The sequence below is a fragment of the Leptidea sinapis genome, chromosome 25, assembly GCF_905404315.1.
Source record: "Leptidea sinapis chromosome 25, ilLepSina1.1, whole genome shotgun sequence".
NCBI lineage: Eukaryota > Metazoa > Arthropoda > Insecta > Lepidoptera > Pieridae > Leptidea > Leptidea sinapis.
The window spans coordinates 1,774,451-1,800,925 of record NC_066289.1 but is presented as its reverse complement, the minus strand read 5'-3'; the positions used below and the strand labels follow the sequence as shown (position 1 = coordinate 1,800,925).

The 26,475-nt window shown below is 36.4% G+C and overlaps 2 protein-coding genes across 31 annotated transcripts in view; one reads left to right on the top strand and one right to left on the bottom strand.

Moving 5' to 3' along the window:
- LOC126972229 (polycomb protein Scm) overlaps positions 1–26,475 on the top strand; it is a 324,514-nt gene that overhangs the window by 194,698 nt on the left and 103,341 nt on the right. The window lies entirely within an intron of this gene.
- The window catches only part of LOC126972211 (lysine-specific histone demethylase 1A), a 411,187-nt gene that overhangs the window by 382,460 nt on the left and 2,252 nt on the right, over positions 1–26,475 (bottom strand). For 29 of the 30 annotated variants that reach the window (XR_007731089.1, XR_007731092.1, XR_007731094.1 and 26 more), the window contains exons 5-10: positions 25,551–25,679; positions 24,469–24,611; positions 21,490–21,639; positions 20,976–21,034; positions 19,850–20,074; positions 19,245–19,393 (exon numbers count right to left, since the gene is read on the bottom strand). Coding sequence is in view for 3 of the 30 variants with exons in the window: in XM_050818839.1 (XP_050674796.1) it covers positions 19,245–19,393; positions 19,850–20,074; positions 20,976–21,034; positions 21,490–21,639; positions 24,469–24,611; positions 25,551–25,679 (855 nt within the window). In the remaining 27 variants the exon portion in view is untranslated. Of the gene's footprint in view, positions 1–8,798; positions 9,233–19,244; positions 19,394–19,849; positions 20,075–20,975; positions 21,035–21,489; positions 21,640–24,468; positions 24,612–25,550; positions 25,680–26,475 lie in introns of those variants that run through there. The other variant, XM_050818842.1, reaches the window with a different exon arrangement.

The window sequence follows — 26,475 nt, the reverse complement described above, 5'->3', positions numbered from 1 at the left end:
TACCACAATGGTGCCTATTTCTGCCGTGAAGCAGTATTGTGTAAGCATTACTGTGTTTCAGTCTGAAGGGCGCCGTAGCTTGTGAAATTACTGGGCAAATGAGACTTGACAACTTATGTCTCAAGGTGCCGAGCGCAGTTGTGGTGCCGCTCAGAATTTTTGGGATTTTCAATAATCCTGAGCGGCACTGCTTTGCATTTTGTCCCTTATTTTCAAAAAAAAATACGCATTTATGGCTTAGTATTGCTAAAAAATTTGAGCTATGATCTATTATTTAAGCACGGAAATTAACAAACCCGCCCAAAGACCAGAGATCAGCAACACTTGACGTAATAGTGTAGCGTCAAAATATTTCGTGCAACATTTCAATCGCGTGAACTTACTGCGAGAAAAGGTTCTATTGAACAGTTGATGGGTTACTATTATGATAGGCCAGCATCACGTCAATCACTTACTCAACAGGGAAAGTTACTTGTTGTGACCTAGCAATGTGACATTATATTAAATGGTTTAGCAAAGTGGCTTATATGACGTAACATCTTAGTTTTAATTATCATCCATTAGGAAAAATCTTGCAAGTACGCCGAGTAATAACACAATTGCTTTATACTATACGCACGAGGAAAATAAATTGTTATCAATCAATATATTAACTAGGCAAACAAAAAATAACAAACAAAATGAACCAAGTCAGTAATAGTAAAACTTTTCTGTCCGCATATTTGCTCGACATAAATTAAATTTTCGCCCTAGTTGTCTCGTCAATACCAAGGTAATTTCCGAACAGGTGCTTGGTTCGTATATGTTTGGTAGTTTACATCAAATTAAAAAAATATTTTGTAACGTGAAAGTCTACGCGAGTGACTTTTTTTTTGTACTAGTCTCTAACGGCCGTTCCTAATATACTATCTACAGATAGAGATAAATTACTACCTTCTACTGTCAGAAATTAGCTGTCAATAATCTGAAGCTGTCCCAATATACCCGATAAGTCATTCTTATCGCCTTATATTGGGACGCGTGAATTGCAATTTCCATACAAACTTCTATCGCTGGTAAGCTATAGTGGTGAGTCGATAAGTTTATTGGGACAGAAAAGTCAACGATAGTTACAATTTTTATCTCAAGTAGGCTACAGCTGGAGATAGACTGAATTTGGGAACGGCCGTAAGTCGTTCCGATTGAAAACTGCAATGACAATAAATTCAGATCAGAATTGTAGCATAATAAGCAAACGTATGTTGTAAGTCTTCGATACACTCCATGTGATCCACCAATACCTTCGTCGTAACAATACGATACAGTCGGTAAAACAGATTTCTTGATAAACAACCCCGTTTGTACAGAATCAATTTGTATCATCAACATCATCAGCCGGAAGACGTCCACTGCTGGACAAAGGCGTCCCCCAAAGATTTCCACGACGATCGGTCCTGCGCTGCCCTCATCCAACGTATTCCGGCGATCTTGACCAGATCGTCGGTCCATCTTGTGGGGCGCCTACCAACACTGCGTCTTCCGGTACGTGGTCGCCATTCAAGGACTTTACTGCCCCAACGGCCATCTGTCCATCGAACTATGTGCCCTGCCGACTGCTACGTCAGTTTCGCAATCATATGGACTATGTCGAATATAAATGTATACGCTTTTTTTATTGAAAAATACAACCTACGAGATAACGGATTGTTACCACACTCCTCTCATGCTCTTCTGATATACCAGAAGAATTATAAGAACGTTGTATTCGAGAAATTTGTAATTTTTGCTTGCACCACGGTAGTAATCGTCAGTTAACAAGACTGTGCGCTGAAAAAGAAAATTGACAAATAATTCTTTCCACTAAGTATGAATCGCATATTACTTGACAAGACCCGTCATACAGCACGGCACGCATCGATAACATCAGAAGATGATATAATGGCAAGGTGTTAATGACATGCATCGGATGAGATAGTCGCGTGGGCCGCACAACTCCGGGCGCGGTCGAGACACGTATTAGAGACAATGAGATTTGCATAGCTGGGTGTTCCTAACTGTCAACCAGAACATTCACATTAGCTAATCCAACCGTAGAAATCTGTGTGATACAGTTTCATTATTAACCTAATGAATTCATCTGATTAATGCATTGAGTGTGCCAATTTGAATATCAATGCGGTTATTATATCTAAATTCTACAAGCATTTAACGCTTCGTGTAATTGTAATGCAATATTCATTGTGACTATGTGTTATTGAAGAATTGATTTATCTAGACTATATGTTGTGGCATTGTAACACAGCTCGTGAAATAAGATCAGAACTTGAATAATTAATTAAAAAACACTATATGGAATTTTAATACCAACTATTTGTTTTTTTAATTCTAAGACTTCCACAACACTGCACATTATTTTTATACATTTGATTCGGTCAAGTTGTGTTGTATTTTTAATCATTTTTATGCACAAACATTTAATTCAGTGGTCACTTACTTTTAAAATTAATCAATGTTTATAATATTTAGTTCATACGGTGATAACAAAACTAAACTGTTCTACTTAATGTAGTTAGCACTTGACGATAAGTCCCAGTCTAGACTAGTCTTAAGTCTATATTGTTATAGTCAAAGAGCTTGGTCGGTATCCAGGCGGTTTATGATGAAACCTAACAATAATACGCTCATACTTCTCGCTGACTTGCCACCCCTATGTCTATTTTTGCAAGGTAAGAAAACTCAAGTTAAGTAGAAACTCGTGTAGTGTGTGGATAACTTATAACAAAAGTTTCCCTACTCCCTTACTGAGTATAACAAGGGTATAGAAAGGTTTAAGCACATTATATAGATCGCATAGTGCATTCATGTTCTGCATTTCTTCTTATATGTAATAGAACCTGCCTGTTGATGAATAAATTAGTGTGAGATTACCTGTCTATTATATTTATTTTATATTCAAACTTGTTGACTTTTGTTTGGGATCGGATACACAACGGCTGACTTTCATGTGTTCAGGACTATGCTTACTCAGGGACACAAGTTCTGAGCACGATGGAATGCCGTCCGGCCCGCTCAAATTTTCAAATCTAAGGAAAACAGAGCTCGTGGAACTATTTTCTTTCGGAACTGTACTTCTGGCATAGAGCTCTGATATCGCGGGATGGTCGGCAGATTTTCATCATGGTAAAGACAAAAAAAAGAGACAAAAAGAGTGCTCAGATAATCGGCTGTTTCATTTCCCGTATGGGTTAGAGTACCATTCCCCGCGTACAGCGGTGGCAGGGACGGATGACTGAAGTTACCTAGTGCACTGGCACACATCATTTAAAGGGGATAAAAGCCTGCCCTAAGGGTAGAATGGAAAAAAGGAACGCATCCTTTCACAAATTATGTGGATTGATGCATCTACTATATACTCAATATTTCTTGTTTTTTTTTTATTAATTTCTATTTCATTAACTTGCTCGTATAAGTTATGGCGTATGAATATTTTTGTTGCACCGCTTCACATAGGTTTTAATTTAATTAGTTATATTAAGTTAATTTGTAATGAAGTTGTATGATTTTAGAGAGCGGCAATAAGTGTCTTACCATTTCTTTATATTAAAAGTATTGTGAAATGGTAAATTGTATAACTTTTGTCGTTTATGACCTAATTATATAAATCTAATTTGAACTGTATAGGCGTCGACGGAGTCCTGAAGGCCTACATCAACTTTTAATTAGCGAAGCGATTCCAATGCAGTTCAGTTTAGGTACCTAAACTGAATCGCTAAAATTCGTACCATGAAGTGCCTTTTACTGAATGGCGTTTGAATCGCTTATGAAGAATGAACGAAATAAATTTTCTGTGGTCCGCGGTGTGAGAAAGAGATGTCGCTCTACTGTCGGCTTTGCGTTTCGAAACCTAAAATGATATGATTTTAGCGGTTATTTGCGTAGAAAATACTAAAAATACATTTTAAATTTGCGCTTCATAGCGTCAAACTATAAACCATTAAGTACTTTCTTGTACTTATTAAATAATAGTAATATAAATATCTATAGTTCTTTGAATTACAAATTAAATGTTTGCTTAGGTGTTTTGTAAAAATCACGAGTTATGAACGCACCTCCATTGATGTTTGATTTGACAAGAGCACAAAGTACATTTTTTTTAATTGGTTTTTGCGAACAGGCTATAGCCAGAGCACTTTCTGCCTCGTCTTTAGTATTTTCATTTTCGGTATTTATTTTCAGTACTTACTTAAGTCCAATAAGGTATTCTCATATCATCCATCAATAAAATATTTGAAGTCGTCCAAGACTACGATTTCAGCGGAGGGTATCTGTGCTAGCATGTCGATGAACGGCTGAACTTAGCGTGATACGATCCGTATCTGCATTTCCACTAGGAGAACCTGTAGACATATGTGCGGATGGGGACATAGTCCTCAAAATCTACGCGCAGAATAAGACTAGACAGCTTCACTACCCTATGCGAAACACAGCAACGACTTCACGCCGATTTCAGTGCGCGTTTGGTACTAATACCGTGTCTGTCCACTTCATGCTGTCGTCATAGGACGGAAATGGGACAAGAAAATATTAAAGAATAGGGGACTCTGGACAAGGCAATATTCATATACAACATCACGATGTTTTTTTTTTAAATACGAAAAAGAAGAACACTGCTGGCTTTGGACAACAATTGGCTTGATAATATTAATTTTCTATTCCATAGACATATAGAGCAAGGTAATATGAGCATGCACCGTAGAAATCAAATTTATGTTTTCCATAAATAACGCTATACAAGATTATACTTAACTAAATCTACCAAAATATTTTGCGAATACGACTTCTATGTAAAACCAACATCACTTATCAAAATAATTATTGAAAAACTGTTTAAAGACAACAATTTCCATAGTATTTTATGAAGGTCTGAATCACGAGAGAAGATTTGTTGCAGCACATCGGCCACAACGCGATGCCCCAAACAATAAACGAATCCTAACATTGCCGGATATTGTCCCAACCGCTTTTATTGCTACATATTTTAGAGAGACAAGTGGAAAGCGGCACAAACGATGGCACTTTTACGATACATCGAAAAGAATGTCAAGTTTTTATTCGATGAATTGTTTATGGTGACTTACGTAATATTTCTTTCTGATGACGTGCTAAATTACTATGAATAGATATTACGGAGCAATTACTTGATGAGGGAACTTTTAAACTCTTCGCTAAATCTCATTATGTGGGGCGTTTATGTGCGAAACCAGCTAAAGTGACGCCTCGGGGCGGTCGCATCCGTTGCGGGACCCAGATTGTGAGAGAATTCTATAGAGCAGAATTTTTAGTTAATGGAAAATATAGAAGCATTTTTTTAATTGTCCGTTTAAATCTGCTTTCTAGTAAAATAGAATTGCTTCATGAAGGTTTTATCTGCATTATTACCTGCAATTAATTTTTTTGTTACAAAGCATGTTTACGAAATAAACACTATTAACAACTAAATATTGAATTGGAATATACTGAAAGCTCGCCTAAACGGGTTTACAGCTTCAGATTATGAAAGTCTCACACGCCAATATTATGTAGACTTTTACTGTTATAATAATAATAACAAAAGAGTAACTCAAATACAATTAAGCACACGGGTAAAGTACAAAAGTAATTGAAATGGAGAACATCAAGGGAAACAACGTGGATGTAATAAATACCTAGATCTATTGGAATACAAAACCACCAATATGTTCGCGAGATAATCTCATGTCATAAGTGTTAATTTTTTTATGGTAATAATAAATGATCAATAAATAAAAGTTATTCTTTTTGTAGAATAAAACGATGTTAGTTTAACTACAAGATAAGCAAGGCTTGCAAATGAGGTCGGAGATAGCCGAGCTCGGAAGTTAGTGTAAGCATAAATTAAAACAAGCGTTACCATAAAAACTTGATAAATGGTTTTCCACAGACGGCGCGACAAAAAAGGGAAATGACGACAGAAGCGCTAACGTGTTTCATTTTGCACCAACTGACGACATCTGGCCATTTTAGCACGAGTGAATCAAACCACTCGCTACGAACTGCAGGCCGTAAAAAGTTATCAATATCAATTTAAAATTCAGACAGTGACGTATTAATATAAAAGGAAAATGTATATTTTACTTCAGTAATAATTACACAGAGACCTCTTTTACAATATGAATTGTGGGCGTTGCTGGTAAAGTGTGCATAAACTATGATAGCCAAATGATAGCGAAAAATAGTTCAGTTAGTTGTCTTATGTGAGAATAATTCAATTGGAAGCATTGATTTTTTTGAAAAAACCACGCATAATAATGGGTTTAAAGCCCATAAATCGAATTCGTTTATTTTGGAAATATTCAAATAAAACTGTAATTCTGAAAAATTATGCATGTTTACAACAAAATTCTTTTGTTTTGTAACTGGTAACGTTAAACAAAAGTAAACATTATTTTTAACATATTACCAAATAATATGCTATAATACAAGTTTGATTATCTGAATTCAAAATTCAAACATTGAAATATAGACTGGTTTTCTTATTATTGATATTATACGGCTGAATGAAGTCTAAATGAAAAGTTTGCAGTAATCAAAAAAGATCAATCTCAAGATCTTATTTTAATTGCTTACGTTTTTTACACATTTTCGGTTGAGGTTAAGTTTATTGTATATTATATTTTTATTGTATATATAATATTTTTATTGAAAAGAGCGCAAAAAAAGAATGCTGGGAGAGTTTCTTGCGCCGCTTCTTCTCTCTCAGAGCGCCATTTGTTTCCGAAGCGGTAGTAGTATCTAGTAGTTATTAGAAATGACATCATAAAGAATTCTACAGGAATAAATTTTGAGAAAATAGATGCCTTTTATGTCTTTTAAGAGAGTATCACGCAGTAGTCTGGCAAACACGATAAGTTACAGAATGTGAAAACCTCCTCATCCATATGTAAAAGCATAAAATCTGATATGCAAGGTATAATATTAAAACATATTTACACTTGTTATAAAATTAAAAATAAACGTTATATGAGCGTTTGAGTCCGTATATTTAAATAAAAGGCACTCGTGGAAGCGGCACACCGTACATGAAAATTACGCTAGAATGGTAATCGTAGCATGCCAGGAAGCTCGCCGACCGTACACCCATTTCCAAACACACATGCCTGCTCCACACACGAATCTAGATTGTACTGAAAAATCCTGAATACCAGTTAAAATATCTGCTGCAAATATAGCTAGGTAGATTTTGCGTCTTACATTCTTTATTAAACTTATGAGTCCCAAAATAGAACATTGATAGAGCTAGAGAATTTAATATGCGAAATATGCACGTTAGTCGTATTTGGTTTCTCGTTGTAGAGGCATGTTCTGTTGTTGCGAGTAATAAATTCAAGAATACAGCATTGCAAGACGTCTGAGGAATGTAATACTAGGTAGCAACAAGAGCGTTTATAAAACCGCAATACGGTACTATTAGACACGGAAGAGTCTACAGGCAGAATGCTAAGCTCTCTGAAATGTGCAATAAAGCGACGAATGCATCACCGCTCCCAACTTGTACAAAGACCCGACCAACAACTAGAAGTGTATGAAACTCGAATGAAATATTCAAATTAATGATGAATAAGCGCCAACTCATATCTAACAGATTTTCGAGTAAAACATTTCGATATTAAAATTGTTTTCCATGGAAATGAAATACGCGAGAACTCATAAACTATCTGGAAAGTTAAGTAAATCCACAAAGCCTCCCTTTAATTGGTTTACCACAGACCTCTATTAACGAAATAAGATGGGAAATCAGAGTATTAGCATAACAGAGAATTCAATTAGGGTTTACAAAGAGGATTACAACTTTAACAATGAAAGTTAAAGCGGAGGCCCAATGAACTAACGTAGAATAATCAAATTTTAAACGAGTGCTATTATCAAGTTAAAATTAAATTCGTTTTCGTACAACCCTTGACCCGGAACACTACATACTAATAGAGATCTGTTAATGAAACGAATAATTCCTGATTCCAACTGATTGAATCAATGATTTCATAGAATCAATCAACATTGAGAAAATAATACGTGTTGAAACTACACTAATAGGAGTTTAAGTGTGAAATTGCCGTTTTGGCGAACTGACTATTTAGATTAAAACATATACTCCATGGCGCGAGAGAGAACGCGCGTTAGAACATTCTAGATTCAAAAAAATTTACAATGTATGTAGATTACTTGATTGTCAATTATTTTTTCATTCGACTTTAAAAGTAAAGGTACATTGAAAATGAGAGTATTAATTGAGTACGAGTACCTGTGTTGAACTGACAGCACAGGAACAGCTCGCAAAATCAATCCTATGTTTGGAGAGGATATGGCTAGTGAACGCACCGTGCGTTTGGTTTAAACCCTTCCGTAGACTTCGACTAGTACTTCGACTTGTGGGATGGATGCCAAGAAAGCCAGCCACTATATTAAGTATGATGAATTGAATGCGATAGTAGTAAGCCTGTTAGCGTTAATCTACCAAGGAATTAATGCATTGTTTGATATTAGTGCACCTACAATATTCACCCATTTTCATTAATTTAGTAACATAAAAAAGCTGGAACAATATCAATAACATAAAAAACTGGGATTAATATCATTTAACTCACCTACACAGTATACCACGCGTTCAAACTTGCCCAAATATGTTGAATTGGCAGAGTAATGAAGGAATTTTGGAGTAAAATGTAAGTATGATGAAAAGCGAATAATTTACGATAATCGCGAGAGAATATCGCAGAGGCTGACTCCAGGTCAAACGAAAAAAGTCAGAGTCAAATATTTTTATTCATTATATAAATCCTTAAGAATAACATAGATATACATTGTCAACAGAGATGATAACTATTTCCCATGTTGTAATTCGCTAGAGCTTCTTCAGACTCGTTCAAGTAATAACAGCAAATGTTAATAGTACTGAATTTCAAATAGTGATGGCGAAAGTCGCAGTTAAAAAACAGCCCGGACTCGTCAACAAATCTTCACCATTAATTCTACATGATAACACAATATCTCATACGGCTTGAGAAATAGAATAGAAACCGTTATAATTCAACAGGACCTACATAATATTGAAACCCTCCGACATCTTCCATACGCGCCATACCTCGCCGTAATTAACTAGCATTTATTCCGCAATTTTGCGAATAGCAAAGAAGCTCTGCTTTATAGAGTAATTGTTGAGTTCGTCCCCCGAGGTCAACTGCAAAGGCAAAAATAACATTTCCGTGAAATAGATAACAAGGGTAAATAAATACTTTGATCAAATAATATATATAACTTCTAAAAAAAAAGACGTTAGAATTGTTCAGTACAAAATGGCAAATTCCTACCTTAATGCCTTTTTACCTGATATATTTTTACGATAACAAATTGCAAGATTACATTAATGATATTTTTTAGATATATTGTAAATAATGTTACGCAAAATATACTTAGTCTGGCTATAAATACTGTTACATAAAAAATACAAACGTAGTATTTTTTTAAACCTATAATTTCAAAAGAAATAATCATTTATTTTCAAATTTTTTCATTTTTTTTTTTATTTTCGGCAATTCTTGTGATATTAAAAGGGCGTGGAATGATAATTGCTGTGATAGTATTACAAAAGTAAGTATGAGGCCAGGAGGGTGCTAGTTATCACAGCGGCGCGTTTTTCTGCCGGAGAGTGCAAGCATTATTGTGTTTCGGTCTGAAGGGCGCCGTAGTGAAATGACTGGGCTTATGAGACTTAACATTTAAATAGAACTTGTATGTTTTCATTAGATTTTTGCGTAAAAGTAACATTTTTATTATTATTTATTTACCCAACGTTAACTTAATAAGACTTAACAAATTATATCAGTTTTCGAGAGAATATGGCATGCTATAAACGCCATGTTAAGTTGGAAATGTTTAAAAATCTATCAGATTGACAGTGAAGAAACTTACCATGAAGAAATATGTTTAAATTTATACATGCCCTAAACGTTTAAAGAGTTATATTAAAGCCGCTAGAAGAGATATTTCTGAAGAGTGTTCATATTTTTAATTCTAAAAAAATAATAAATAATATTTTTCTTGTGACAATATGTTAATGGCGGGACTAGTAGGTATGTCTAGCCCAAGAATATTACGAAATAACATCAATTTGAACAACTGTGGTTACAACTTACAAGTGCTCGTTAGTGAAACGCTAAATGTTATTCCCTTTTACTTGTCAATTATAAGCACACTGAACGCCGCCAATGGATACATCGCACCACATAAATTCTCTATCGTGTCCACAAACAGTATGCGACCTATCGCGATGTTCTAGTTGCTGCTAAAACGTTTCCACAACTTGCGACTGACTATGGTGCCAATACTAGAAATACACTGTAAACAATACATTTGGTATTTATCTTTCCTACGAATCAAAGGTACAAACGAGCAATTTGCCATCTCTTCTAAAGCGCTTATCCCTTTCGCCAAAGCTTTACGCTAGAATTTAAAATAGACTAACTATTGCAGCTAGAATCAAGCATAGTTCGTGTTACCACATTTTCCTATTCCTACATCACAAAAAATCGTCGTATTTTGCATTACTATAATTTGAACTGCCTATAGTAAATAATAAGACCAATGTCGATATGTAACAATTTGCAAAAGAGCCATTCATCACCCGTGTACTTGATAACGCCTCCAACGCCTACTAACTTATGTTGACGACTTCCTATTGCACTTATATTACACAAGATAGACGAGGAGAAAACGATATCGGTGCAGTTATCTATCACTTTCTATTTCAAATTTACATTGAAATACGTGGGTCATTTGAGCATTTATCGGGACATAATATTATACACAATAACGCATGGCTGCCAGATTTAGGAGGTGTTTGCGGACCTCCATAGTCTACAATTCTGATATACTTTCCAAGTTTACTTAAATTCTATTATTCATGGTATTCTTTATCTGGTTCTTTTCGATTACCTTTTCCAATACAATCCACATTGCCTCTCATTAACATTATACCTATACACGCCTAATAGGTATATTGACCAATTACGTTAAGCTGTGATTGTTATTTGATTTTTCATTCATCATTCATTTCAGAGAAGTTAAAAATTTAAACAAGCAGAGCATCGCGTCTTGCATATAATTTTATATAAAGAAAAAGAGCAAATATTTTTTATGAATCAATTTAGCGTGGGAAAACTCAGGGCTTACTGGTAATTATCGTTGTTGATTGAAGAATAAATATGCCTACTAACTAATACCTAAGCATTATTACATAGTACCTCGCCCACCAATAACAACACAACACAAAACCTATGTTTGTCACTTTATTCAGATTCCATGCGATAAGCGATAGGCCGTGCGTTGAGAAATGTTATTCACAATAAGAGATTGATAAATGAGAGAATGCAATGCAGTATCACATTTATTATTGCCTCACGCGTGGTCTTATCAAAAACTTGTTGCCGCCGCGAGCCTGCCTATAAAACTATCATTTGCTGGGACTGCCACCTCGGGGACTCGTTTCAGCTTGGAGTATGAAACCAACCGGAGATTACAACACTGCAATGTAAATAGGCACGATATTGTCTAATAGGGCAAAAACAGCTACCCATGGAATCGAAAAGGACTCTGAGGGTGATAGGTATGAGGATGACAGATGCAAAGATGATTTTCCAATAGTCAAATGCCCAAATATGGAGGGCGGTAACATATCCACTGCTAGCTTAAATGTGCAAGTGTCTAACGTGATCTGAAGTGAAAAATACCCGATCATAAACATCTCCGTATAATAGAAATTGAGGACCCTCTGAATATGAAAACGGCGGTTTAGTGCCTCCATAATGAATATTATTTGCTATACATTCGTTGAAGTCACCTAGTCTGCTTAGAACGGCCTTGTTAATCGTTTTCCTTTTCCATTGTTCCATCCCATTGATTTTTTATGGAAGTTTGGTCAAACATCAAGGTATGTGAGTACCCCGGCCCATGCTATCTTGTAATACCAGAGGAATCACAAGAACGTTTCCAAGCTTATAAAGCAACGAATACGAAGTACTTATAAATTCAAATGCCGAAAACACATTGGTACGTAGCGGGCGAGGATCGAACCGGGGGCTCTGGGTGGTAATATCATTGCAAATACATATAATTATAATTGTATATAAATTACTCTGTTTTTGTCGAATTTAGGAATGAACAGAACAGAATAGGGTGTTAAATAAGACAGGTAGCAATTCAATAGCGCAAACTTGGCAGGAATCCGCTTACTATTTTTAGGACATGGCTATGAAGGTTCCTAGGCTAGGAATCTCCCGTATATCATAAATAGAAACCTGGAAGCACGGTGCTTATCACTGATATAATATTGAACATGTATTTGTACAAAAAAAATCTATCCCAACAGTTATTAAAGGTCGGCTGATCAAAACGCTTTCTTAAGACATAGATTCTTTCCAATCGTAAAATTCACAAATAAGATTACAAAAGTCAACTAACTCGTTACATTAGTTCATTCTAATAAGGATAAGTGTTATCTGGAGCCTCGGTGGATGTTGTCTCCATGCATAAGGCACATCCATTTAGTTGATTACTTAAAGGATTTGAGATGCCATATCTCATTCGAGAACTAACAGGACTTATTATTCGTGTTGACCGTTCTATGGGAAGCCATGGAGATTGTTGGTAGGTGAGTTGTAAGTAAAGATAAAGCAAGCTCAACGGATACATCATAGGTATATTTTTATAGTGTTTAAAATAATAATTTACTATCACATTTTTTTGCCCGTTTTATACTAGCAATACTTGTGTCTTTCTAATGTGTAACGGAATTTTTTGACACAATTTTAAGCGACTTTAAAATGTCGCATTGAATTGAAACATTGCACACTTACCTAGAACCAACGACAGTGCAATAATTTCAAGAGTCAAATTTTAGTCACAGTCCCACGTTTATTATCATGGTAGGTACATAATATGTCTGTTTGATAAAATTTTTGATCTTTATCTTAATCTTTAAAAATACTCTTCTTTTACCAATAATATAACATGCCAAGAAACATATAGCAAAATATATTTTGTTCTTAAATATCACATTAAGGTTGGCGCTGCATAGAGACGTCGCTACATTGTATGTCGTCTACCGCATTTATCACGGGGAGTGTTCCGAAGAGCTGTCTGAAGAACTACTAGTGTTTACCAGGGCATTACTTCCACATTTATTTCTGCCACAAGAGGTGTAGTTGTACTGTTCCTGACAGCAGAAGACGTAGAATGTCATGAGCGAACTTTTAACTATGGTAAAAATAAAAGGCAATCGAAGCGCTGGACTTAGTATGAAATCGTGGCTCTGAAACATCCGGGAATAGACATAAATATCAATAGATTGAATGAACGGTGTCGAATGGCACAAAACAGGACAGGCTTTCCCTCAACTGACTGTTATCCTCGAGTAGTAGAGATGCATGAGAGAGTCAAAGTGGGCGTCTGCTCGTTCAGTCGCTTATTAGTCATTCCCATTTATAAAACAATATGAGCTATGGTAAAGTTGACCAATCCATCACATTCAGAAAGTAAAGAACTGAAAGTTGTGTTATGTGACAAATACTAGACACATATATTAAAACCACTACTTTACCTAAAGTTCTATCTAAACGATATCTGCGAATGCTGTATATAGCAACATCATAAAGTCACGATAGTACTTTGGTGGAGTTAACAATCGTCCAATTTGTTGGTATTGTGGCCTACAATGGTCGTACAAGCGACGCGATGTTCTCATACGTAGAATGACGCTACATAACAATCAAGATGTCATCTTTGAACTGCCCACGCGGCGGGCGACACTGCAGCGAACGGTGAAAAATATGGCCGACAACACACGCACTGTCCTACAGAAGAGCCTTATATGTGTCGCGATGAATATCTACCGGACGCAACTGTTGCACTATATTATTCCAGAAGGCGTTTAATACGTAATCTGTGATCAAGTATATTTTGTCTCATTTATGCGTAGTTATGAAAAACAGGGACAAAACATACTTGAACGTGGCATACATATTGGGATACCTCGAGTCCATGAATATTCGTTTCCCTATACGACAGTGCATCCAAGAGTTTATAATGTTATAATCTATAGCTTCATCCATTAGCATGCCTTATTTGTTCTCATACCTAGTGAAGGCTGAATGCTTCAGCAATCTAGCCAGATTATTTATAACATATTATATAATATGTCATACAGTTCATGTTATTCAAGATATTATGTCATATAATGCATGTTTTTCAATATATTACATTATATGAATATTTAATTTAGTTTTGGTGATAGTCAATTGATGAATAATGAATAGCAGAGAAAGATTTTGATTGAATTTTACCATCTACTATGTAACTGACATTTTTGTTGAATATTATTTTAAAGAATGTCAATAATGATTGAATTATTTAATTTCATTATAAAATATATAATAGACAGTGCACGTGTGGTGCAGCACTAATAAATATTATCTTATGACCATCGACTTCTTATGTTGCAAAGGCGTGAGCAGCTAAGTTCTATTTCATCATAAAATATACAACATATCTGGATCACGAATTATAATATGCAAAATAGTTAAATGTAGGAAAGTAATAATGAAACTCTATCTATTACTCATGCACGGCTAAAGTTATAGCAGTTTTTATGAAGTTTAGTATTAACACAGTCTAAGCTAAGAGGACAAACAGAATACGGGTTTCCTCCTTGAAATTTTGAAGGGTTTGAACCATATTTCATGCAGACAATGCGAACATGCGAAGTGGTAGGCATAAGTAAGCTTTGTGATTCAAAGAACTCAATAAATGTTGTTAGTGGTTGTAAAGGTGATTATGCTAAACAATCATAATTATACCCACAAACCAAAATCCGTAGCAATACTTCGTGAAAATATCGTAACAAGATGATCGCTACCTCGAAACATATTTGTGAAGGAATCCTTTCAATTGTTATTTGCGGGAGAAATATTATGTAGGTATCTACAAAAAATACTTCGCACACTGTTTATTAAATTTATCTTTACATTGATATTGAAAAAATAATAAACACGTTTGAAATGACAAATAAACGTGAAGCGGTATAAATTTTATCGTGAAACAGATAACGAGGGTATCACCGATCATTGACAACACTCCTTTTAATGCTTCGCCTATTTTCGGAATACTGGTTCCCGTAATTCGCAGTCATTTGGAAAGAAAAGCTAAATAGACCTCTCAGAATCTAGGGTTCACCAATAGAGCGAGACAATACTTTAAGTCGGCCGGAGATGAAGCTTGATGAGCTTGGAAAACTACCTGGATATATCTATCAGCTTTTTACTTTCAATTGTCACCGTGTATAAATTTCATTAAAATCTTTAGAGCCATTTCCGAAATACTTGAAACAAATGTTATAAGAATTTCTCGTTTCATATCAATTATTGCAATGTAATCTTTACATGTAAATAAAATTGGAGTGTCTGTTTGTAATATTGAAATAACCATTTTTAACTACATGTATATGAACATATATAATGCCTGTCTGTTTGTTCCGGCTAATCTCTGAAATGGCTGGACCGATTCTGACAGGACATTTTTGGACAGTATCATAAGCACAGGTGCAATAAGGAGTAACTTAAGGTACGTTTATTTTAGAAAAAATCTTTTATTTTAGAAAAATAAAGTAATGTTGCAATGTCCAAGAAACGGTCTAACTCTAAAAATAACTTATATGGCAAAACAACGTTTGCCGGGTCAGCTAGTGTATAATAAGTTAAGAGAAAGTATTCGCACAGCAGCATTTGCTTGTCCTTTTAACGCCTTGCACCATTAGTTACAATAACCGCAACAAGGCATTAAGCCAGATATTGTACAGAAAAATGTATAAAATGCATATATGGAGTGGGACAAACGGATGCTCACATAGAAACAAATAACATGCGAAGGTGACTTTGCCCATTTACGGCCAACTATTTCCATTCGCGAGCGTCTTTTGTGCGCGGCACAATGGCGCATCGATCGCGAACGCTCCGCGGAAATACTCGCTAACGAGTAACGGCCTAATTGAAGTTATAGCCGCCGGGTAGTCAAAGATTTCAAAACTAATGGCGTGTTTTTGTATCGATTAGCCAGTCCGTCAATCAGGCGATGTCGTCACAACGCATTAGTTCATGATTTATGACTTCATTCTGCACTCAACTATAACCTTTCTGTAATTGCGTGATGCTAATCTACTGTAAGTAATACGTTGCGAAATATTTGACACTTATTCAACATTCTTATATCTTTACTTTATAAATGAGTCCTTTTAAACACAATCTCTGAATCTCTGATCTAGTATTTTGCTTGGAGTAAAATATTACTGATAGGTATGGGTTGGTCTCGACCTTGACACGTTAGTTTGACTGGACTATTTACAACTTTGAATAATATTCAAAGTATTATATATTTCGGAAACAAACAAACTCTTTGACAATTGATACTTAACATTAACATAACGCATATAGTTTCCCTATAATATATGATGCAATCAATGCGTATAGAATATTAAGACCAATATTGTATTGAAGGGGATAAAATCGAGGTGTAAAAGAAAATCCGAGTCGACAATTAGACGAACGTAATTTCCGCCACGTCCGATTTATAACATAAATTTGGCTTCATATCCCAACCGGAAATACCAAATTAAAGTATTTTAATTATAAGTATTTAAGATGCTGTTTTTAGTTTAAAAAAAATATAGTTTACAAAAATATAAATCGCAGCTGTTCAATACCGAACCAAAGTAAATAAAGGTAAACCTGTGAGATTTTTCAACAAGGTACCTATTATAAACAGGTAGAGTTTATATTGCTATACAATTAACTTTCCATGTTTCAAAATTATTTAAACTAAAATTTATTTATAGTCTAAGATCCCGACATAGAACGACCTTCACCGAGCTGGTTACTGGATTAACTGGATGGAACACATTTTTAATGTTAACATGTCAACAAATATATTTCCTATGGGTTGCCTAGCAAATTTCAGTCCAGGATACGATTAATTATTAATATATTAATAATTAATCGTATCCTGGACTGAAATTTATATTAATAATTAATCGTATCCTGGACTGAAATTTGTATATTATTATTTTTTAATATTTCACCGGTTTGTTTAATGGGCACATTCTATACAAATCGAAAGTATGCAGTCCACAGTATATGTACCTACTACAAGTCACGGGTTGCCAGGTATGAATGAACAGGTTAATCGATACCAGTAACTTGCACCGGTCTTGTTATTGAATGAAACTTAAATCTCTATCAGAGGGTCCCAAAGAAAAGAGGAACTTATTTAAATTATTATGTTAGTGTGTTAGTGTTATTGAAAGATGCAGCTGCTTCGGGAACATTTTGCATTATCATCATCATCATCAGCCGGAAGACATCCACTGTTGGACAAAGGCCTCCCCCAAAGATTTCCACGACGACCTGTCCTGCACTGCCCCCATTCAACGTATTCCGGCGATCTTGACCAGATCGTCGGTCCATCTTGTGGGGGGCCTACCAACACTGCCTCTTCCGGTACGTGGTCTACATTCGAGGACTTTACTGCCCCAACTGCCATCTATCCGTCGAACTATGTGCCCCACCCACTGCCACTTCAATTTCTTCATCTCCTCATTTCTGATTCGATCTCGCAGGGAAACTCCGAGCATAGCCCTCTCTGTTGCCCTCTGAGCGACCATAAGCTTTCTCATAAGGCCCATAGTTAGCCATTACGTCTGCGTACCGTAAGTCATCACTGGCAATACACACTTATTGAAAATCTTCGTCTTCAGACACTGGTATTTGGGAAGAGAAGATTTCACACAGCTTCCCGAACGTTGCCCATCCGAATTAGATTCGACGAGTGACCTCTTTCGCGTGTCTTTGGACCTGCCTAACTGGATTGTCCGAGGTAGATGTAGGTACATGTCGACAATTTCGAGAGCACAGTTCCCAATTGTTATGGGAGTAGGTGCGACATGTAGGTACATTAGACAGGATCTTCGTCTTGTCCATGTTCATTTTGAGACCTACTCTTGGGAAGCTGTTTTGAGCTAACATGTTATTTAAAAAATAAAATTTTCCAGTGATGATTTTTTATGATTTAAAATGGCACTTAAAAGCGGAGAAGTCGTATCATACTTCATAAAGAATTTAAGGAAGATCCTTCGATACAACGTTTCACCGCTGGTATAATGAATTTAACCGCGATCTACTAACTTTGAGGGATGAAGAAAGAAGTGGTCGCCCTTTGACGGCTGTAACGGAAGAAAACGTGATCGCAGGGAAAATTTTAATTGATGAGCCTCACAAGCATTATCGTGTGCGGAGGCTAGTAAGTCGATAGCTTAGTGTTGGAAGCCGCAAACACTGACCGATGCTGAGAAGCATACCCGCGTGGAATGATGCCATGACATGATTAATAAATTTGAAGCTGGCATATCTCGGTGCGTTTATGACATGTGTGACTTCTTTTTATATCCTAAAATGAAAATCAGCTCAAAAAAATACATAGTTTTCGTCAGCGGATGTGCTATCAGTGTTCGAGAAGGCCTGCAGAAGAGGTCTGACTCGAACACGAAATAGTGTTTGAAAATTGGTTCAGACGTATGAACCTTTGTACCTATAGATAGAGAGATCTTTGAAAATATTTGATAAAAAAAAGTTACCCATTGGACATATTTTTACTTTCGCAAAATGACTAGTACAAAGACATATTCTCTAAGAAAAAGGCATCAATATTGGCTCAAGTTAAGGTTTACATGTTTTCAACCTAGTCATAGTAAATAATCTGCGATTGGGCAGCTCATTGTTTTATATACATATCGGTCATCAGTAGGTTTTAGTGAAGAAAAGCAAGAAGTATTTTCTCTCCTTTATCAGCAACTAATGAACAATAGGGCAATGAATAGATATTTTATCTGATATTCGCCATTAATTTAAATACCTATGTCTCTAATCTTAATATTTTTATGTTCGCAAATAATAGCATGTTACGCGTCTAGGGAGAAAAATAGGTCATTCTCACCCGCGGAATGTGGATGACAACCTCGCTTTTAGGTACTTTTTACCAGGGTCAAAAGTCGTCTTACCGGGAGAGAATCGGCCACTTTTCTCCCTCGTACCAGGGACTAAAAGTGAGCTTTTCATTGAGGTGGGAAAATATAATTATTAGAGCTCTCCTACCTGTTAAATGGTTCCCAGTAAACTCGAAGTCATCGTCCTGATCCCAGTGTTTCAGCGAGAGGTTCCCGAGCGGCGTGGCGTTCGCGAACTCCAGATTGGCGAAGTGCCAGTCCAGTATCTGTCTGTCGCGTACGGACAGATATACGGAGCTAGAATGATTATTCATCTCATAAATATTTTTCAGTACATATAAATGGTGAATTATGCCACCATTTGCTTCGCGTCATTCCGCAAGTATTATTTATTTTGAACTAATTCTGTATCTGTTTCATATAACTTTTTTTATCTGCAGAATTAAATTTTTCAAACTATATACTAGGACCAACATATTACCTTTATATTACTTGTCATACTATGAACATTATTTTCAATAAGAAATTCGTGTTAAGACATAAGAAATGCTAAGGCTAAACAAGAATTAGTAATATCTTTAAGGATTTTTTTTTTATATTCAGACAAGTGACGAGCAAAATATTCCTGATGTGATTATAATAATTATAATTTTACATTTGTCAATCTTTTTCGTTAACACCAGTAAAAATCTTTTTTAGTGTGTTTAATTGATGAATGACAATGCACAAGTAAAGTTTACGAGGAAAACTTACCTCGGCGGATTAGTCTCAAGTTGGTTCAGCTTCTCTTCAATAGAATTGTTCTGTTTGGTCAATGTTTCGTATTCGTTGCACAATTTGTTCAATTCCCGGTTTAGTCGTCGCAAATTAAACTCTTGTAAGATACTGGCGTCGCCGGTGGCTCCTTTATCTTTTTCGGCCAACAATGTCTCCTTCTCAGCATGGAGCGATGAAAGCAGTTCTTTTATGTCGGACATTCTACACACAAAAATTAAATCAATCACTAGGTACATCGATTTTCTTTAGTCATGCAGTTCGAATAAGATTTACAATGTAGTGGTAGAGTAATTCTATATATAAATAAATATGAAAGCGAAATATATATGAATTTATTTCACTTTATTAAAATTTTCACTTTTTTAACAAATTAACTTTTTCTTAAATTGGTTTCGTTTCTGACTAAAAAACTATTACAAATGTGGAGAAAAAGCCAACGATATTAAATTTGTTGTTAACTTAAAAGAAAACACTAGAAAAAGAAAATAAAAGGGATTCCATGAAGCCAAAAATTGTTTACTATACCTACTTATATTTAAAGTTTATGTCGTGATTTATGAAAACGAAGATTGTATTACTTTTTTGACGGGAATTTATTATTTCAAGTGTTATAGTTGATATCATACTTTATTTGAATTAAAATTATAGGTGTGAATGTATATATTGACTGCTTAAATTTCAGTTGCCTGTTATTTTTAGTTAAAAAAAGCACATTCTTGGAACTGAAAATTTCTGGGATTATCTGCAGATCTTAAGAGCCATTTAAATTTAATTTGTCTCCGGATTCGGCAATCATGGCATATTGTCTCTATCGAACTTGGCTCTCATCATTTCCTCGTTCAAGTTTTTGAATATCCTTAATTATTCGAGGGACGAACTAAAAATGACATAAACTTCTACATTAGTATTAAATTACTCGGATTAATAATTTATTAATTCTAGTGTTGATTACATAATCCAATAAACACAACTTATGGGACACTATTTAGACTTTAGAAGCAGGTAGCAACCTACAATCAAGTGAAATCTGTGTTAGTCTATTGATGACCGAAATAAAAAGGTTTTTTTTTTTGCACAAATTAAATATTAACTGGAAACTTACGTATTTATGTTGTTCTTAAGTTTCTCTTGCAGTGTTATGAGCGCTTTCAGGTGATGTATCTAAAAAGTAATAATAAATCATCAGTTATTGGTGAGAGATTAACATCATTTATATCAATGCGCAAATGCGATAACACACAAAGTTATAGGTTTTGAGCCACACCATTGTAATGGTCAGGGCACATCGCTTAACATCAATAACACACATTGAATCGACGTCTCTACCCAGCGGTAAAGTAGAAAGTCAAATGTCTTTTTGTTATTTTGAAGGAAACTATCTCGCAACGCTAAATATTTTGTAATATCAATCCTACTAATATCTTCCCTTTCTTGGCGTGCGTTCGAGCAGAATGGGATTTCGCTATGCCAACTTAATGGCTGACAGGATTGCCCTGCATGTTTCAGTATGAAAACTCTCTCTGTTGTCCCTACCTAAATATTTTATTGAGATAAAACCATTAGTTGCGAATGCAATGGGCAACTACTAGTATTATATAAATAACGTAAAGTCATACCTGTTTATGTTTGACATTCTTCTGTTGCAACTTGATGACCCACTCCAGCGCTTGGCCAAGGGAAACCGGAGTATCGTTGTAATAGTTGAAGTCAACTTGATGGGAGAGATATGATGTTGCATCCAGGAGGCGATTGAACTCACGCTCAACCTATAATCATGTTAACATTATTTATCTACAACCATACTTTAAATCCTCTATTAAAGGTTCTAGAACAGTTAGCTTATTGCTAACATTAAAACAAATGTCCTAATAACCATTACATCATCCAAACGAGTGTTGTAACGAAATTCAGTACAACATTATATCATCCGTTTTCATAATTACACTCCTTTGTATGATATTATGGTTACTATTTTTTTTATGGAATAGGAGGACAAATGAGCGTACAGGTCACCTGGTGTTAAGTGATCACCGCCGCCCACATTCTCTTGCACCACCAGAGGAATCACAAGAGCGTTGCCGGCCTTTAAGGAAGGTATACGCGCTTTTTTTGAAGGTACCCATGTCGTATCGTCCCAGAAACACCGCACAAGGAAGCCCATTCCACAGCTTTGTAGTACGTGGAAGAAAGCTCCTTGAAAACCGCACTGTGGAGAACCGCCACACATCCAGATGGTGAGGATGATATCCTAACTAGTGGCGTGTCGTGCGCAGGTGGAATTCAGCGGCAGGAATCAGGTTAAACAGCTCTTCGGAACACTCCCCGTAATAAATGCGGTAGAAGACACACAATGAAGCGACGTCTCTACGCAACGCCAAGTGATCCAGCCGTTCACAGAGCACTGGGTCCCCGACAATTCAAGCTGCTCTGCGTTGCACGCGATCAAATGGATCGAGCTGATACTGGGGTGCGCCAGACCAGAGATGACAGCAATACTCCATGTGTGGCCGGACATGCGCTTTGTAGAGCGCTAGAATGTGGGCCAGCTTGAAGTATTGTCGTGCTCTATTGATGACGCCCAGCTTCTTCGAAGCCACTTTGGCTTTGCCCTCCAGATGGCCACGAAATTGGCAATCACTCGAGGTTTCGAGACCCAGTATTCCGATACTAGGCGAGGCTTTAAGGGAAGTGTTATCGAAGAGCGGTGATACGACAAATGGAGTTATTTAGTGGTAAACGCGCAAACTTGAGTCTTCTGGGGGTTCAATTGGACAAGGTTCAATTTACCCCATTCCGCGACCTTCTCGAGAGAGGACTCGATAGAAGACACAAGTTTCTCCCGGCACTGGTCAACGTTTTCCCGAGAGAGACCTGCATGGCCCGTGTATACGGCATCACCAGTGCTGTCGTCTGCAAAGCAATGTATGTTGGAGGTGTCAAACATATCATTGATAAGCAGAAGAAACAGCGTGGGAGATAGCACACAGCCTTGGGGCACTCCAGCGTTCACGGGCTTAGGAGTCGAACAAAAACCGTCGACAACGACTTGTATGCTGCGCCCAGTGAGGAAGCTGGAGGTCCACTTGCATAAGCTCTCGGGAAGCCCAAGTGATGGAAGTTTTGAGAGGAGCGCCGGAGGTAATGGCAATAGGCCTGTAGTTTGCCGGATCCAAACTGCCTCCTTTTTTTTTAGATCGGATGGACAAGGGCTGACTTCCATGAGTCAGGGAACTTGCGTGTTACGGTCGGGTAACTGGAAAGCTGCTCGCCGATTTTGACGACGTGCTTAGACTTCGCACGGGCGATTTGCCGCTTAAAAAATCTGGAGGCGCGGTTATATTTCCTCTTAAGAACTTTGCAGTTCGGATCCTTTGTGTCCAGCGCCGCAACCCAAGTTCGATACGCCTGTTTTTTGCCAAGGGTAGGATGCAAAAAAGGAACACATCCTATCCCCATCTGCTGACTTGTAGTGCCAAACGCGGCGGGTCGCTGGTGACCAGGCAATGGTCGGACGTTCCGAGAGGGGCGTCGACAGAGACCTGGTAACTATCGGGATGTGTAGTCAGCAGAAGATCTAATAAGGACGGCATGTGCCTATCCACATCCGGGAGCCGCCTTTGCGACTCAACCAATTGGGACAGACCATACGCCAATGCAAAATTATGCACAGATCGCCCTGCGTAGTCCGTGGTACGTTATCCAAGCCATTCGGCATTGTGCCCGTTGAAATCACCCAAGACTACGATTTCAGCGGAGGGGATCTGTGCAAGCACGTCGTCAGTTGCCGCTTGAACGCAGCCCATGAGATGATCGGTTTCTGCGTTACCACTATGGGACCTGTATACACACGCATAGATGCGGACGCGGTGCTCTAAATCTACGCGGAGCCGGAGACTGGCTTTTTTAATGTTAGCAGTAAGCTAACGGTTTCAGAATCTTTTATAGAGGATTCATAGTATGGATGTAGATAAAGTCTTGTATGCTGTTGATAATTAATGTGTGTAATCAGGTATTAAAATACCTGATTACACAACAGTTGCATAAATAACTATTACATAACACAGCATTTTTTATGACAATAAGGGACGAGACGAGCAGGACGTTCAGCTGATGGTTATTGATACACCCTGCCCATTACAATGCAGTGCCACTCAGGATTCTTTAAAAACCTAAAAGTTCTGAGCGGCACTACAATTGCGCTCGTCTCCTTGAGACATAAGATGTTAAGGTTCATTTGCTCAGTAATTTCACTAGCTACGGCACTCTTCAGACGGAAAAAAATAATGCTTACTGCTTCACGGCAGAAAAATAGTAGCCAGAATCCTGTGCAAAGGAGCCTTCCTAATTCCTATCACTGGTGATTCTGGTGATGTTCAGTAACACGTGAACTCCTAGATAGTGAGGATGATATTCAAATACTAAAAAGAATAGATACAAGTATTATGTAAGTACTGACTCAGTTTATATTAACAAAAGCCGATAATCTGTAAAAGACTAAAAAACATTTATATCTTTTAACTGATCATTAAAACACAAATGTTGCTACAATATAATATAACAAAGAAACACCTGATTCAACTAATTCTAATACTTACCATTTCATCCTTGTGCTTTGGAACTTGGTTTCCAGTAGCTTCATACAGGGGACACTTTTGTTTTATCTTATGTAGATCAATATTCATCTGAACAGCTAGTGTGGTAACTGGGTTGCCTCCAAGTCCGGTCACAACCATAGCACCTTAAAAGGACCAAAACCAAAAATAATTATTAATACTAATTATTACATATTAACTGTATTACATCACAAATAATAAGTTATTGATAATATTTATATATGCATACTATAAACAAATAAAAAAAATATCTTAGTGACTGTTGTTCCGGTTAATCTATCCTGTTATAAAGAGTGGCTTTAATGTATTTTTATTATAGAATTTGAATAACCTGTGGGACCCACAGAAAATATTCGAAAAAAAACGCTGTGGGAAAAATAATGCTATGTAAACGAAATCTAAGGGGTTGAGATCAAGAAGTTAATAAGTTTGAATTTAAGATGTTTGAACAAAATTAAATATAATCATATCTAAAGTAAATTTGGGTCATTCAATTGTTAAACTTTCACATTGTCTATAATTCAAAGTAAGTGTATTAAGGCTTAGGAGTAAAATACAGTAAACTAGTTGAAGAGAATTAATTTGAGTAATTAATTGATAATTGATTTAAGTCATAAGATGTATGATCGCATAAGTACGCGATTATGGAGTGCTAAACATTAGTTTGACGACTAAAATGTCAAATGCAGTGGTCCGTGTACACACGAAGAAGAACATTGAGTTAGTGTGAACCATCAAACAGGGTAAGATCTTATAGCTTGGTCATATGCTGTGCAATGATAAGTACCACCTGCTGCAAACTATTTTGATGCGAAAAATTGCTGGGAAAAGAGGTGATGGAAGAAGAAAAGTCTTGGCTCAGAAATATAAGGGAGTGGACTGTCATCAGGGCATTTCAAGAATTATTCCGCTTAGCCATGGACAAGGAGAAGTTTAAAAAGTGACTGCTGACCTCCAGTACTTGAGAGGCACATGAAGAAGAAGAATAAATGAATTGATTAGAAGTATCTGCTACACAATATTAACACAGTTACTGTACGCTTCAATACACTCATAAATGTTACCTAAATCAGCAACATATGGTCCTTTTCTATATGTGACAATCCTCCCGCCAACTCGATCTCTGCCTTCCAGTATTACAACTTCACAACCAAATGACTTTAGTTGGCGTGCTGCAGCTAACCCCGAAACTCCTGAAAGTTTTTTAAATAATAAAACATTAATTCAATAAAATTATTTGAAAGGCTGGTAGCACTCCTGTGCTTCCTCCATGGTGCAAGAGCATGGGTGGTTGTCACTTAACAACAAATCACACATATTTAAGAGAAAATTGATGAGAAAAGCAAAACATTGACTGATAGTCAATAATATCTTCTGCCTATTACAATGGAGTTATAAGATTCTTGATTACACCCAATATTCTGAGCAAAACCATAACTGCGCTTATCAATTAGATACATAAGGTGCTAAATCTCATTAACCATTAAATTTCAATAGCTATAAGGAACCCTTCAAATCTGACCATAATAATGCTTGCACATTACTACTTTGTGCATTGAAGCCTTCCACTTGTAAAAATTATTACATACTACTTGTGATTCTTCCTATATATTAAAATAAATATCAAAGCAATAATGCACTTAGATGAAAAAAGTCATTAACATAACATCTTTGGTATAACTCGATTTAATCTGGTCTGACGGAATGTGGCTCGTATACATTTTAGACTCTAAAATCTAGAGAAACTACTATATATGCTATGTATACTTGATCCAAATATTACAACATATTTTATTCTACTCAAAGGACTATGCAAGTATGAATTATATATGTATCAATTTAGATGTCGTTGTTACATTACTGAACTCTTAACAGAATCATACCAAGCAATTGTATATTCATTAATCATTAGCTACCTGTAATCCCACTATGTAGGGTTCACATTATGTATGGAATGTTGGGTAAGTCCGAGTTTGGTTGGTAAGATAT